The sequence below is a fragment of the Hyperolius riggenbachi genome, chromosome 4 (assembly GCF_040937935.1).
Source record: "Hyperolius riggenbachi isolate aHypRig1 chromosome 4, aHypRig1.pri, whole genome shotgun sequence".
Taxonomy (NCBI): domain Eukaryota; kingdom Metazoa; phylum Chordata; class Amphibia; order Anura; family Hyperoliidae; genus Hyperolius; species Hyperolius riggenbachi.
The window spans coordinates 279,831,247-279,847,141 of NC_090649.1; the positions used below are offsets into that span (position 1 = coordinate 279,831,247).

Below are 15,895 nucleotides of genomic sequence, written 5' to 3' on the forward strand. Positions count from 1 at the left end.
AGCCAGGTTATGTGCATTGCAATAGTCACCCCTTTCCCCCCTTGTTGTATTCATGTGTTAATTGTTATATGTCATGTTTAAATGAGCACTAATATTTTAGGAATAATTAGTGTAGTTTTTATGTAGTATTTGGTTCCATTTTGACATATGTGACATTGTACATGTACCTATAGTCTCTGCACATGCACAATGAAAAAGTACCTACACTCTCTGCACATGCACACTGCAAACGTACCTACGCTCTCTGCACATGCACAAGTACCTGCTCTCTCTGCACATGCAAACTGCAAATGTACCTACGCTCTCTGCAATGCACAAGTACCTACGCTCTCTGCACATGCAGCCGTACCTACGCTCTCTGCACATGCAGGCGTGCCTGCGCTCTCTGCACATGCAGGCGTGCCTGCGCTCTCTGCACATGCAGGCGTGCCTGCGCTCTCTGCACATGCAGGCGTGCCTGCGCTCTCTGCACATGCAGGCGTGCCTGCGCTCTCTGCACATGCAGGCGTGCCTGCGCTCTCTGCACATGCAGGCGTGCCTGCGCTCTCTGCACATGCAGGCGTGCCTGCGCTCTCTGCACATGCAGGCGTGCCTGCGCTCTCTGCACATGCAGGCGTGCCTGCGCTCTCTGCACATGCAGGCGTGCCTGCGCTCTCTGCACATGCAGGCGTGCCTACGCTCTCTGCACATGCAGGCGTGCCTACGCTCTCTGCACATGCAGGCGTGCCTACGCTCTCTGCACATGCAGGCGTACCTACGCTCTCTGCACATGCAGGCGTACCTACGCTCTCTGCACATGCAGGCGTACCTACGCTCTCTGCACATGCAGGCGTACCTACGCTCTCTGCACATGCAGGCGTACCTACGCTCTCTGCACATGCAGGCGTACCTACGCTCTCTGCACATGCAGGCGTACCTACGCTCTCTGCACATGCAGGCGTACCTACGCTCTCTGCACATGCAGGCGTACCTACGCTCTCTGCACATGCAGGCGTACCTACGCTCTCTGCACATGCAGGCGTACCTACGCTCTCTGCACATGCAGGCGTACCTACGCTCTCTGCACATGCAGGCGTACCTACGCTCTCTGCACATGCACACGTACCTACGCTCTCTGCACATGCAGACGTACCTGCACTCTCTGCACATGCACACGTACCTACGCTCTCTGCACATGCACACGTATCTACACTCTCTGCACATGCACACGTACCTACGCTCTCTGCACATGCACACGTACCAATGCTCTCTGCACATGCACACGTACCTATACTCTCTGCACATGCACACGTACCTATACTCTCTGCACATGCACACGTACCTATACTCTCTGCACATGCACACGTACCTATACTCTCTGCACATGCACACGTACCTATACTCTCTGCACATGCACACGTACCTATACTCTCTGCACATGCACACGTACCTATACTCTCTGCACATGCACACGTACCTACGCTATTTACAAATGCACACTTGTAGAAGTAACTACTCTCTCCACACACGCACTGTACACGCGCCTACGCTATCATGTTTATAAAATGACGAAACTGACTTTTAAGTTACATTTGTGTCAACAACAAAATGGTTTCCATTTATCAAATTATCTTAATGCAATACTATTTCAGTACACCTTTCACATCAGGATAAAGTAATATGCCTTTTAGCTCGTAAAACACAAAAATGGACAAAAGCAAACAAGACATGAAGGCAGAATTTAGAACATACAAAACTGCACAGAACCTTACTTTATTTTTTCCATATACTCGGGTGTGTTTTGATTGGTCATATTAGAAGGACTAATATGAAGTTTGAAGTCTGGCCCAAAGTATTCAAAGTAATCATTGTACGGTAGTTCTGCAGAAACACAAAAGCAGAATAAGAAACAAATTGCACCTAAATTAGAAGAGGTAATAATATATTGTGTAATGACAAGAAACATGCAACTTAAAGGGATACTGTAGGGGGTCGGGGGGAAAATGAGTTGAACTTACCCGGGGCTTCTAATGGTCCCCCGCAGAAGTCCTGTGCCTGCGCAGCCGCTTACCGATGCTCCGGCCCCGCCTCCAGTTCACTTCTGGAATTTCAGACTTTAAAGTCTGAAAACCACTGCGCCTGCGTTGCCGTGTCCTCGCTCCCGCTGATGTCACCAGGAGTGTACTGCGCAGACACAGACCATACTGGGCCTGCACAGTACGCTCCTGGTGACATCAGCGGGACCGAGAACATGGCAACGCAGGCGCAGTGGTTTTCAGACTTTAAAGTCTGAAATTCCAGAAGTGAACTGGAGGCGGGGCCGGAGCATCGGTAAGCGGCTGCGCAGGCACAGGACTTCTGCGGGGGACCATTAGAAGCCCCGGGTAAGTTCTACTCATTTTCCCCCAACCCCCCTACAGTATCCCTTTAATGGATACTTTACCCGAGGAAAAGCAACCTAAGGCCTGGAACCCACTAGAAAGCACAAAGCGATATCGCTAGCGATTTGTGATAGCGTTTTGCAAGCAATTTCCCTGCTCCTATACAATTCATAAGAATGGAAATGCTCCCAAAATGCTACATGTCCTGCGACTTCCTTAATCGCAATCGCTCTAGTAGAATCTGTCCCATTAACATTGGCAGAGCGTTTAGGGAAATCGCTAGCATTTGAAAGCGTTCCCTAAACGCTCAAAAAAAACGCTCTAGTGGGTTCCAGGCCTAAGGATAGCACAAAGGTATGTTCATCCTGGAACCACACACCTCTAATCATTTTTTGTTCCTATCCTTGTTTTCTCCGGTCCCCATAATCATTCCTAAAAAAAAAAAAAAAAAATCTGACTTTTGGCTAAAATCAAAATTTTAGACAGGAAGAGGCTTGTTATTTTAGGCACTATATGCAGTATTTTGAAATTAAACGTTATTTCTGTAGTGCCGTTTTCCTGTTGGACTGCACTTCAGAGCAGCAAGGAGGGTAAGGCAGTTTTGTCCAAACATTCCTTACTGTTTAGAAACTGGTTCCATTTATGATCGAACCTTGGTCTCCTACACCAAAGGCATTACCCTTAAAGGACACCTGAAGACAGAGGGATATGGAAGCTACCATATTTATTTCCTTTTAAATAATACCAGTTGCTATGTGTCCTGCTTATCGTTCATGGGTCAGTAGTGTCAGAATCACCCACATGAAAGAAGCATATGACAAATCCAGTCAAACATTTAATCTGCAAGCTTGTCAGGGGCTGTGGCTTAAAATATTAGAGGTAGAGAATCAGCAGGACAGCTGGGAAATGTGGATAGTTAAAAAGGAAATAAATATGGCAGCCTCCATATCCCTTTCACTTCAGGTGTTCTTCAACCAGTTCACTTTTAAAGAGTACCTAAAGTGTAATAGACAGAGCCTGTAATGAGAGGCTCTGCATGATTGAGAATGGGGGTGGGAGGATTTTGCGGGGCAAATTACTCACCTGTCCTGATGTCATCCATCCAGACCTCCCTCCTGGAACGGGCCCTAGCATTTTTTTTTTTTTTTTTTTTTAATTCTGCCAGGGCTCTGTGCAGGCCCACCTGCATGGCCGCGGCCCACCCCTAGCTCAGCAGTCACCAAGCTCAGCTGCGGCATCCTGACTGGTTGCTGCCAAGCTGGGGACAGGCCATGCAGGCAGAGGTTTCAGAAGAAACATGGCCACCGCCACTTGCCGAGGAGGGGGGTGGAGCAGATCTCTCTGCCTGGAGAATTCATGACACATTACGTATACTACAACCCCCCCCCCCAATCCATCTTCATGCAGACAGAGCCTGTCATTATAGGCTCTATTTTACCGTGAGTACTCTTTAAGCATGAAAGATATGTGGTGTGACACTGATCTTTGCACCAACTGCAGTGTTCCGACATCGTTTTTACTGAATGAAAACTATAAAAAAAATGTAAAGAAAAAAAAAAATATCCAAAAACTACAGATATAAATTATACAAATTTTTATGCAGCTCGAAATAAACCAATAGAAAGAAGGTCGGTGGGAATCTATTTTCAAACTACATAAACAGGCATAAAGAAATGCATAATTATGCGTCAACATGGAACTATTTTAAGCTCATTGACCATCTTTACTTTTACGCACATATTCTGTAACAAGTTCACTTTAAGAAAAACAAATCAAATCAACAATTAGGCATGAAGTACTTTCCGTTTTCTTTGAATTACAAGAAGAATGGGTGTTCCCCAGCTAGTAGAGAGCAACACATGTTCAGCAAACAGCCACCACCTGACCCTGTCCACCACCACCTCCTCCTCCTGAAAAATTGGCACTGTGGCCAGCAGTGCAGATACAGTTTGATAAGTCTATTATTTTTGTCCAGTTCTCACCCTGCCTGTATTACACACTCATTCAAACAACTGAAATCAATAGTTGTAAAAAGAATAGGACAGACATGTTTACTATGCTTACCATTTGGGATTTCACAATCCAGAGCAACAGCAGTCTCGAATGTCCAGCAGCGAGCCACATTGCGAATTGTGTATCCACCTCCACCAAGCATCAGCAGAGGCAAATTAAAAGTCTTCACAACTTCCACACACTTTGCGTGACCTGTGGAAAGGGTAATAATCAATGGTCAGTTACCAAAGGAATGTTTACAATGTAACCAAAACATCCCCAATAGTTAGGGATTGGATTAATTAATGCATGTCAGGTTTCTACTGCAATCTTTGTCTCCTAACTTTACTGCAGTTTTTGTCCCAACTGTGGAGATCTCCCCTTCCTTACTACTGTTCTCAGTGCCCTTGAGATAGGAACTGAAGAGCACAACCCCCATGACAACTAATAAAAGCATCTTTCAGAAAAGTTTTTTTTTTTTTTTTACTACGCTTTATGTAACCAGGAAAGGGATTGTGAGAGAGAATTCACCTAACCACAGCCTGGCAAAGGTTCTATCCCCACTTTAACCAGAAAAAAGGCAATGTAGCTGTGGGTACATGTGAGAATGATGTGCAGGTACTCTGCAGGGGAATGAGGAGATTCTTCCTCTATTACACATTCTTCATGCACAATCTGAACCAGGTTTATGGGCGATAGACAACACCTCTGTGTTCAATGTGCACAACATTCTCAGTGGATTCCCTGAAGCTCTGTGGAGAGTGCATATGTATAGTACCTACTGTGTAACAAAGTAAACCTGAGACAGATGAAATTCAAGTTTTATACATACCTGGGGCTTCCTCCAGCCCCCTTCAGGCTAATCAGTCCCTCGCTGTCCTCCTCCGCCACCTGGATCTTCTGCTATGAGTCCAGGTACTTGAGCTAGTCTGGTGTAGTGCGTATGCACACACTCCCCCGCCGGGAGCGTACTAACACCTGCGCAGCACTATTGCGCGGGTGCAGAACGCTCCTGGCTGTGGAAGCGGCATGTGGCCGGACTGCGCTGACTGGCTGAATTACCAGGACTCATAGCAGAAGATCCAGGTGGTGGAGGTGGACAGCGAGGGACTGATTAGCCTGAAGGGGGCTGGAAGAAGCCCCAGGTATGTATAAAACTTCTTTTCATCCTTCTCAGGTACCATTTAATTCGTAGTCACCAAGCCAAATTTGAACAACATATCAAATTATTTGATTTCATGAGCAAAGAGTGCGTACATTTGCATAAATCAGAATCAACGCAGAATTATTTCCATCTCATTGACCATCTCTATTAGTGACACAGCTACACATCAGGCTGTATTCTTACAGCATAGATGTTATTTAGTATATATGTTACGGCCAGAACCCGAAGTTTGGCCACTTCTAGTTCTGGCCGGCCACTTCGGGTTCTGGCCGGCCAATGCGCGAAGTGGCCGCTGCGCTGCGGCCAATGTCAGAAATGGAATGATTCCTGTGACATTAATGTATCTTCTGGCCGCAGCGCAGCGGCCAAACGTATAACAACTTAGTTCATTTAATGCAATTCAGCCGGCGGCAATGTAACAATTCAAGCCGCCGGCTTTTTCTCTGCCTCTCTCTCCTCCTCTGCCTCTCTCTCTCCTTCTACCCCCCCCCCCCCCCCCCCCGCCTCTCTCGCTCTCTGTTATGGACAGCCGGTCGGGGACACGAGTGTCCCCCCCGGAGTCGTTCGTCGCAGCAGGGGAATCCTGCCGTTCTTGCAGAGCGGGTGCTGGCAGAAGCGATGTCTGCAGCCTCCCCGTTCTGCTTTCCTGGTGCGACGAACGACTCCCGGGGAGACGCGTGTCCCCGCCTGCTGCCCATAAGAGGAGGAGAGAGAGGCAGAGAAAAAGCCGGCGGCTTGAATTGCATTAAATGAACTAAGTTGTTATACGTTTGGCCGCTGCGCTGCGGCCAGAAGATACATTAATGTCAGAGGAATCATTCCATTTCTAACATTGGGCGCAGCGGCCACTTCGCGCATTGGCCCGCCAGAACCCGAAGTGGCTGGCCAGAACTAGAAGTGGCCAAACTTCGGGTTCTGGCCGTAACATATATAAGAAATTCCTGTGTACACATATATACAGTCACAATCAGCATTTAAAAATATGGGGACTGCTTTATTGAAGCAGCACAAGTAACTGATTTTGATTGGTTTATTTCATTTTTGTGGACTAAGCACAGCTATTAATGTATGTATAAATTATTTATGATGACTTATCTGAGAAATAGAACATTTTATCATATTTTCTATTTTAATTACAGTTTAAATTCATTTGGAGTCGGTGCATTTTTTCCCAACTCCAACTCCAGGCACCCAAAATTGCCCCGACTCCGACTCCACAGCCCTGGATTCTACTTTAACAGAACAATACCCAAAGAGATAATGAAAACTATAAGCATTGGCCCTGCAATGTCGCCCCAGGAATTGGGTCCTCTGCCAGACAACAGGCTTCATACGTGTGTACAAGACTTATGATTGCTCTGTAGAGGACAGTGATCGCTATACTATAAGAGAGAGTATAATGCTGGGTACACACCATACAATTTTCTGGCAGATTTACCTGTCAGATTGATTATTTCCAACATGTTCGATCTGAATTTCGAATAATTTTTCAATTTCTTTTAATCGTTTTTCGTTCAGTTCTATAAAAATCTAAAAGTTATAAAACTAAAAGTATGGAAAGGTTAACTAAATTCAGATCGGACATGTTGGAAATAATCGATCTGGCGTGTAAATCTGTCAGAAAATTGTATGGTGTGTACCTAGCATTAGAGACCATCTCTTGGTGTAGGATTAAACTATTTGTTATGCTTAGTGTAGTTTATATTGAGGAATGGTCACCTGATTTGGCCCAATAAGTTTGCACTTACAAGGAATCTGACTTGGCAGTTGCAGTTATATGCAGATAGCCAGTGCCACTGGTGTTTTTTAGGTGGCCACCAATCAGACAAGCTCTTATTGGAATTATTTCAAGGGTCCGAGTGCTGAAACGGTGGGGACCAGGATGACGTGGTAAGCCTCTGCAGATTCCAGAGGCTTCCCTCTACTAAAGTATTTTTTTTCCATTTGGGTCACCGGTCCTCAGGCACACCTTAATGGTGTTTAACCACTTGCCGACCGCCCACAGCTGATGAGCGGCGGCAAGGGCGGGGCCCAAATGACTGCAATACGCCCATCGGCGGCGGCGGCTGGCGTGGTTATGCGGAGATTGCGTCACGCGATCTGCCGCTGGTGACTGGCTCCGCCCACCTGGCACTCTTACCCACCGCCCGTACGGAAGCGGGTAATTTACAACTCGATCCCCCCTGCTCTCTGAACGCCCACAGCACCCCTCAGACGCCCCCCTGCCCCCCCCCCAGACCCCTGTTTGCACCCAATCACCCATCAATCACTCCCTGTCACTATCTGTCAACGCTATTTCTTTGATTAGGCCCTCCTGATCACCCACCCCCCCAAACTCTCAGATCCTCCCCAGACCCCCCCCCCCCCCCCCCTGTGTACGGTATACATCTATCCTCCTCTCTAATCACCCGTCAATCACCACCTGACACTGCCACCTATCAGAGCACACCCTAACCTGCCTCTTACGGGCATCTGATCACCCACTCACACCATCAGATCACCCGCAGACCCACCCTCAGATCACCTCCAAAGTGCATGGTTTACAACTGTTCTGCCATCTAATCACCCACTGATCACCCATTAATCACCCCCCGTCACCACCTGTCACTGCTACCCATCAGATCAGACCCCTATCTGCCCCTAGGGCACCCAATCACCCGCCCACAACCTCAGAACCACCTCAGACCTCCCCCCTGTGTACTGTATACATCTATTCTCCCCTGTAATCACCTGTCAATCACCAGTCAATCACCCCGTCACCACCTGTCACTGACACCTTTCAGATCAGACCCTAACCTGCCTCTTACGGGCATCTGATCACCCACCCACACCATCAGATCGCCTGCAGACCCACCCTCAGATCACCTCCAAAGTGCATTGTTTACATCTGTTCTGCCATCTAAGCACCCACTGATCACCCATCAATCACCCCGTCACCATCTGTCACTGTTACCCATCAGATCTGCCCCTTGGGCACCCAATCACCCGCCCACACTCTCAAAACGCCCACAGACCCCAGCCCTGATTACTTTGCCAGTGCATTGCTTGCATCAATTCCCCCCTCTAATCACACCTTGAGACACTCATCAATCACCTCCTGTCACCCCCTAGCACTCCTATCCATCAGATCAGGCCCTAATTTGCCCCGTGTGGGCTCCTGATCACTCGGCCAAACCCTCAGATCCCCCTCAGACCCCCTTCCGATCATCTCCCAGTGCATTGATTGCATCTATTTTCCCTTCTAATCACCCCCTGAGACACCCATCAATCACCTTCTGTCACCCCCCTAGCACTCCTATTCATCAGTTCAGGCCCTAATCTGCCCCCTGCGGGCTTCTGATCACCCAGCCAAACCCTCACTCGCACAATTTTTTTTTTCTGATCACTGCTGGTCTCTACGACTTAATCGTGGCTGAGACAAACCGTTATGCCACACAATACGCAACTGCCAATCCAAGAAGCTACCATGCCCAGCCTTTTCGGTGGAAACCACTCCAAGTTTCCGAACGTAACATTTTTTGGGGCCTTCTCCTTAACATGGATCTAGTCAAAAAGAATGTATTGCGGTCTTATTGGTCTACGCACCCAATACATCACATGCCCATGTTCTCTGCTGCCATGTCCAGTTCACGATTTGAGAGCATCCTGCGCTTCCTGCACTTCAGTGCCAATACAACCGGTCATCTAAGAGGCCACCCTGCTTATGACCGGTTCCTCAAAATTCGCCCCCTCATAGACCACCTGTCATCAAAATTTGCAGATGCTTATACCCCTGAACAGTCATTTTGAGGCATTTGGTTTCCAGACTACTCACGGTTTTGGGCCCCTAAAATGCCAGGGCAGTATAGGAACCCCACAAGTGACCCCATTGGGTATGTGTAAAAATACACCCCAAAACACATACTACTTCTCCTGAGTACGGCAATACCACATGTGTGGCACTTTTTTGCAGCCTAACTGCACTAAGGGGCCCAAAGTCCAATGAGCACCTTTAGGCTTTACAGGGGTGCTTACAACTTAGCATCCCCAAAATGCCAGGACAGTAAACACACCCCACAAATGACCCCATTTTGGAAAGTAGACACCAAGGTATTCAGAGAGGGGCATGGTGAGTCCAAGGCAGATTTCATTTTTTTTGTCACAAGTTAGCGGAAATGGAAACTTTTTTTTTTGTCTCAAAGTGTCATTTTCCGCTAACTTGTGACAAAAAATAAAATCTTCTATGAACTCACCATGCCTCTCAGTGAATACTTTGGGATGTCTTCTTTCCAAAATGGGGTAATTTGTGGGGCATTTATGCTATCCTGGAATTTTAGCACCTCATGAAACCTGACAGGTGCTCAGAAAAGTCAGAGATGCTTCAAAATGGGAAAATTCCCTCTAATCACCCACTGATCACCCATCAATCACCCCGTCACCACCTGTCACTGCTACCCATCAGATCACACCCTAATCTGCCCCTTGCGGGCAACCCAATCACCCGCCCACACCCTCAAATCGCCCTTAGACCCCCTCGCCAGTGCATTGCTTGCATCTATTCCCCCCTCTAATCACACCCTGATTACCTATCAATTACCCTGTCACCCCCTGTGACTGCTACCCATCAGATCAGACCCTTATATGCCCGCAGGGCACCCAAACACCCGCCCACACCCTCAGACCGCACTCAGCAACCGCTCCCCCCTCGATCACCTCCACAGTGCATTATTTATATTTGTTCTCCCCTCTAATCACCCATCAACCCCTGTCACTGCTACCCATCAGATCAGACCCTAATCTGCCCCTTGCGGGCAACCCAATCACCCGCCCACACCCTCAGATTGCCCTTAGACCCCCTCGCCTGCCCACACCCTCAGAGACCCCTCAGAAATCTCCTGGACCTAGCACCAGCACTACCACAGACCCTGGTGAAGTGGCGAGCACCAGCATGGTAGTAGAAACTGGTTCGGTGGCATGTGCATTAAGACCCAAGTCGCAGTCACCAGCAAAACGGGCCCGTACTACCCATAGTCTCCCAGAGGTGCTGGCAAATCCCAATTGGCAATCCACTGGTTCCGCCGCACCCATACTGCCCCCTTTCACCACCCAGTCTGGAGTCCAGGTGGAGACAGATAATCTAGGATCGGCCCTAGACTTTTTTCATCTGTTCTGCACCGTGGATCTCTACGACTTAATTGTGGCTGAGACCAACCGTTATGCCACACAATACGCAACCGCCAATCCGAGAAGCTACCATGCCCAGCCTTTTCGGTGGAAACCACTCCAAGTTTCCAAACTTAACATTTCTTGGGGCATTCTCCTTAATATGGGTCTAGTCAAAAAGAATGTATTGCGGTCTTATTGGTCTACGCTAGGGTTGTCGCGGTATACCGGTATGACGGTTTACCGCGGTTTCAATGTCCATGGTAATCATACCATGAAGATTCTCGAAATCCCGCTTTCTTAATGTTTTCGCCGCCTTCCGCATAATCCCCGCCACCGTGCCGCTACTGCCCAGCTTTCTGTCTCCTATTAGAAAAGCAAGCTCCCAAAGCTTGCTGATTGGTGTCGGATGGTGACGCGCAGGTGAGGAAGTGATGCCGCGGCTGGAGCGCATATGCAGAGAGCTCCTGGCCGCGGTTGGAAAGCACACGCAGAAAGCTCCCGGCCAGAGGCGCTTCTGAGCGGCAAATAGTCCCTAGGGGACATCGCCAGCAGGGAGATCCATTCCAATCACGTTAGCAGCTAAAGCATGAGGACGGAGCTCACATTACAGCCCTGCAGAGCTTCCTGGTGTAAGGATGAGCGCCCCCCCCTCTCATTCCCGCATGGCTTGTTTGAAGTGCGTGCTAGACATCAGTATGAAAACCAGCAGTGGTGAGTTTATCAGCTGCAGAGACTAAGCTGACAGAGCTGCACAGGAGGTGGGGAGAGATGAGCCGTTTCTTGGTGTGTGTTCCAGTGACAGAAGCAGAGACGCTGAAGCAGGGTGGAAGATCTGTACTATATTTACATAAGCAAGCTAACCTGCCACTAAAAGTTCCTGTGTCTGGCTGCCCTGTTGCTGCCCTGTTATTGTCCTGCTTTGCTTCTCTGCTTCTTATATGCTCCTCTCACCCTCCCCCTCCCTAGTGCTTTAACCCCTGCCCTGCTGCACTGGACCACCTGTGGTGAGACCTCTCTCTCATCTCTGACTCTCACATTTTTCAGCATCTGTCCCTCCTACATTCCTCTATCTGCCTCCCCCCCCCCCCTTTCCACTTTCTTGCATCTCTCTCTCTCTCTCTCTGTCTTGTACAGCAGAAGGAAATGGCAGCGCTTCCAAACAGACGCTGCACCTGAATTGACTACCTGCTAGGTGCAGCGTCTGTTTGGAAGCGCTGCCATTTCCTTCTGCTGTACAAAACTTAAGTATACTTCAGGCTAGCTGCCTCCAGGGGTGTCAGCTTGCATTCAAATTTTAGAATTTAGATTAGTGTTAGCACATAATTTGCATCTGATTTGTATTCAAGGTATGTATTTAGCCCCAAGGGGCTGGGCATATCTCTGGAGCTTTCACTTCACTTGCAGCCTGTTGAGCGCTGCCCATTGCTTGCTGTCTTTTGAACAAATGTGTATACCATTTATGGCTAGCTGCACCAGGTAAGGATTATGATTTTAATTTTAGACTAGCTAGGGTTCACTGTTGGATATGTTTCACTGTTGAATATGCTTCACTGTTACATTAGTTTGAGGTTTTAACCCTTTTTTCTTTTTTGGACAATTTTCATTGTTTGAACATGCTTCACTTTTTGATATGTTTCACTGCTAGATTAGTGGTTAGTTTCTCTCCTGTTGGGGCACGTCACCGCCATAGGAGAGTCTATTAGGGATAATTTGTGCACAACTTATGCTGAAGCTAACGCCCCCTTTACTGTACCTGTTTTGAATGCAAGGTGTGTAACCTGCCCGTTAGTCGAGCTCTGCATACTTGTGCAGGTAGTCAATTCAGGTGCAGCGTCTGTTTGGAAGCGCTGCCATTTCCTTCTGCTGTACAAAACTTAAGTATACTTCAGGCTAGCTGCCTCCAGGGGTGTCAGCTTGCATTCAAATTTTAGAATTTAGATTAGTGTTAGCACATAATTTGCATCTGATTTGTATTCAAGGTATGTATTTAGCCCCAAGGGGCTGGGCATATCTCTGGAGCTTTCACTTCACTTGCAGCCTGTTGAGCGCTGCCCATTGCTTGCTGTCTCTCTCTGTCTGCTATCTCTTATGCTGGGTACACACATTGCGATTTCCCACTTGATCGACAGGATCAATCTTGGCCGATCGATTATTTCCATGTTCCATTGGGTTTCGATCAATACAGCCGTTGATTTTGCATACTTAACATGAGTAAATCGACGGCTGTATTGATCGAGACCCAATCGAACATGTCGGAAATAATCGCTCGACCAGAAATTGCAAAGTGTGTACCCAGCATTACTGTCCCTACCTGCCTTCTCTCACAGAATGCTGTGTATTTCCCTTCCTTCTCTCTCACTTTCCTCTCTATGACCTGTATTAAGATTATGATGCATTTATTTTACAATGCTTCAGTAAAGATTTTATAACGTTTAAAGTTATGTCACTGATTGCCCTCATAGGAGCTCACAATCTAATCCTACCATAGTCATAGCCTAATGGCCTACCATATTATTTATATAGCACTTACATCGTCTGCAGCACTTTACAGAGTACATAGTCATGTCACTGACTGTCCTCATAGGAGCTCACAATCTAATCCTACCATAATCAAAGTCTAATGTGATTGATCTCTCCCCATGTCACCTGTAATCTGACTGCCACCACAGCAGATAAGATCATTTTTAAAGAGAACCTGTTGCATTTCCAGACACAGATTATGCAGGCTCAGGATAATTGAAATGAGAATTGTGTAATACCGTAGTATTTTTTTTATAGTTATCATACCGTGGATTTTCATACCGTTGCAACCCTAGTCTACGCACCTAATATATCACATGCCCATGTTCTCTGCTGCCATGTCCAGGTCACAATTTGAGAACATTATTATTATTTATTGTATTTATAAAGCGCCAACATATTACGCAGGGCTGGACATTCATTTAGGTTACAGACAATATTTAGGGGTGACAAACAGCAATATGACAATACAGGAATACAAGAAAACCAGATCACACAGCACAGTACGAGTCCAAGGTAATGCTTAGTCAGTCACTGGAGGGGAGCATGGAGATTAGGCAAGTTAGGTTCACTCAAATGCATAGCATGGGTACACAGTAATGGAGGTGCGTGATCAGGTAGGACACAAAAGGAGGAGGACCCTGCCCAAAGGCTTACAATCTAGAGGGAGAGGTAGGGACACGAGAGGTAGGGGACCAGAGTTCAGCTGTGGGTTTAGAGCAATTGCGAGGGGTGGTAGGCCAGAGTGCAAAGGTGAGTTTTGAGGGCCTTCTTGAAGGTGTTGAAGGAGGGGGCTGCCCTAATGGGTAGAGGTAGGGAGTTCCATAGTGTTGGAGCGGCTCTTGAGAAGTCTTGGAGGCGTGCATGGGACTGGGTGATGCGGGGGACGGTCAGGCGAAGTTCATTGGAGGAGCGGAGTGAGCGGCTTGGTGTGTTTCTCTGAGTAAGATCAGAAATGTAGGTTGGACAGGTTTTGTGGACGGATTTGTAGGTCATTGATGAAAATCAAGAAAAGAAACCCCCATAAACAGCACTAGACTAATAAATTTCAAAAATATATAACAATCTTTATTGTATTCCAAAAAACCATCAATAATAAAAACACTTAAAACAGGTCATACCATATGACCAGCCGGGTCTCTCAATCCCATACAATAGTTAATTAGAACATATATTATGTAAACACCTGGCTTCTGGGGCGATAATATTAGTAGGCACAATCACCTCATATAATTGGATCACGAAAGGGTACTTAATTGATACAACTGTGTAAAATTAATTGACAATGGGTATATAAATATATAAATATGTATAATAATATGTGCAAAAATCTATGATGATTATATTATTACTATAATATTATACATATTTATATATTTATATACCCATTGTCAATTAATTTTACACAGTTGTATCAATCAAGTACCCTTTTGTGATCCAATTATATGAGGTGATTGTGCCTACTAATATTATCGTTCCAGAAGCCAGGTGTTTACATAATATATGTTCTAATTAACTATTGTATGGGATTGAGAGACCCGGCTGGTCATATGGCATGACCTGTTTTAAGTGTTTTTATAATGGATGGTTTTTTGGAATACAATAAAGATTGTTATATATTTTTGAAATTTATTAGTCTGGTGCGGTTTATGGGGGTTTCTTTTCTTGATTTTCATCAATGTGCCTTTCTTTTTTCCCCCTAGCACATTCTAATTGTTATATTGTCCTAAATTGTCATATAGAATTATTTTGCATGGTGCTGGTCCCAACCTTTTAAGTAAAAGGATTTGTAGGTCAGACACAATATCTTGAATTTGATTGTGGACTGGATAGGAAGCCAGTGGAGGGATTCACGGAGGGGAGCCGCCCTGGTGGAGCGATGGGAGGAGTGGATAATTCTGCCTGCCGCATTCATGATGGACTGCAGTGGGGCTATTCGGGTCATAGGGAGACCAGACAGAAGGGCATTGCAGTAGTCGAGGCGGGAAATTATGAGGGCATGGATGAGGAGTTTGGTGGTGGCAGAGATCAGGAAAGGGTGAATCTTACAGATGTTACGAAGGAGGAAGTTGCAGGACTTTGTGAGATTTTGGATGTGGGGAGTGAAGGAGAGTGCAGAGTCCAGGGTGATACCCAGACAAGCGGGCTTGAGAGGTAGGGCGAATGGTAGTGTGGTTAACAGTGACCTGCACATCTGGGAGGTCCAGGGATGACCAGTGTGGGAAGATCATAAATTCCGTTTGGTCTAGATTTAGTTTCAGGAACCTAGCGGACATCCAGGAGGAGATGGCAGATAGGCAGGAGGAGACCTTGTCCATTGTAGTGGTGGATAGGTCAGGGGTGTGGAGGTAGATTTGGGTGTCATCTGCATACCGATGATAGTTAAAACCCATGGAGGAGATAACCTTGCCAATGGAGGATGTGTATAGGGAGAACAGTAGGTAGCCAAAGACCGAGCCTTGGGGGACTCCCACTGAGAGGTGGTTGGGGGTGGACGAGGACTCATTGAAGGCGGTCGTAAAGGAGCGGTTGGAGAGGTAGGATAAAAGCCAGGTCAGGGCGAGATTGTGAATGCCCATGGATTGGAGGGACTGGAGCAGTAGGGGATGATCTACTGTATCAAAAGCTGCTGAAAGGTCAAGGAGGAGGAGGATGAAGTATTTACCTTCAGCTTTAGCTAAGGCAAGGTCATTGACCACTTTGGTGAGAGCCG

At 47.0% G+C, this 15,895-nt stretch overlaps 1 protein-coding gene across 6 annotated transcripts in view; it reads right to left on the minus strand.

Moving 5' to 3' along the window:
- HDAC2 (histone deacetylase 2) overlaps positions 1–15,895 on the minus strand; it is a 103,209-nt gene that overhangs the window by 20,592 nt on the left and 66,722 nt on the right. For all 6 annotated transcript variants that reach the window (XR_011019343.1, XR_011019342.1, XM_068231323.1 and 3 more), the window contains exons 9-10: positions 4,425–4,565; positions 1,752–1,860 (exon numbers count right to left, since the gene is read on the minus strand). Coding sequence is in view for 4 of the 6 variants with exons in the window: in XM_068231323.1 (XP_068087424.1) it covers positions 1,752–1,860; positions 4,425–4,565 (250 nt within the window). In the remaining 2 variants the exon portion in view is untranslated. The remainder of the gene's footprint in view (positions 1–1,751; positions 1,861–4,424; positions 4,566–15,895) is intronic.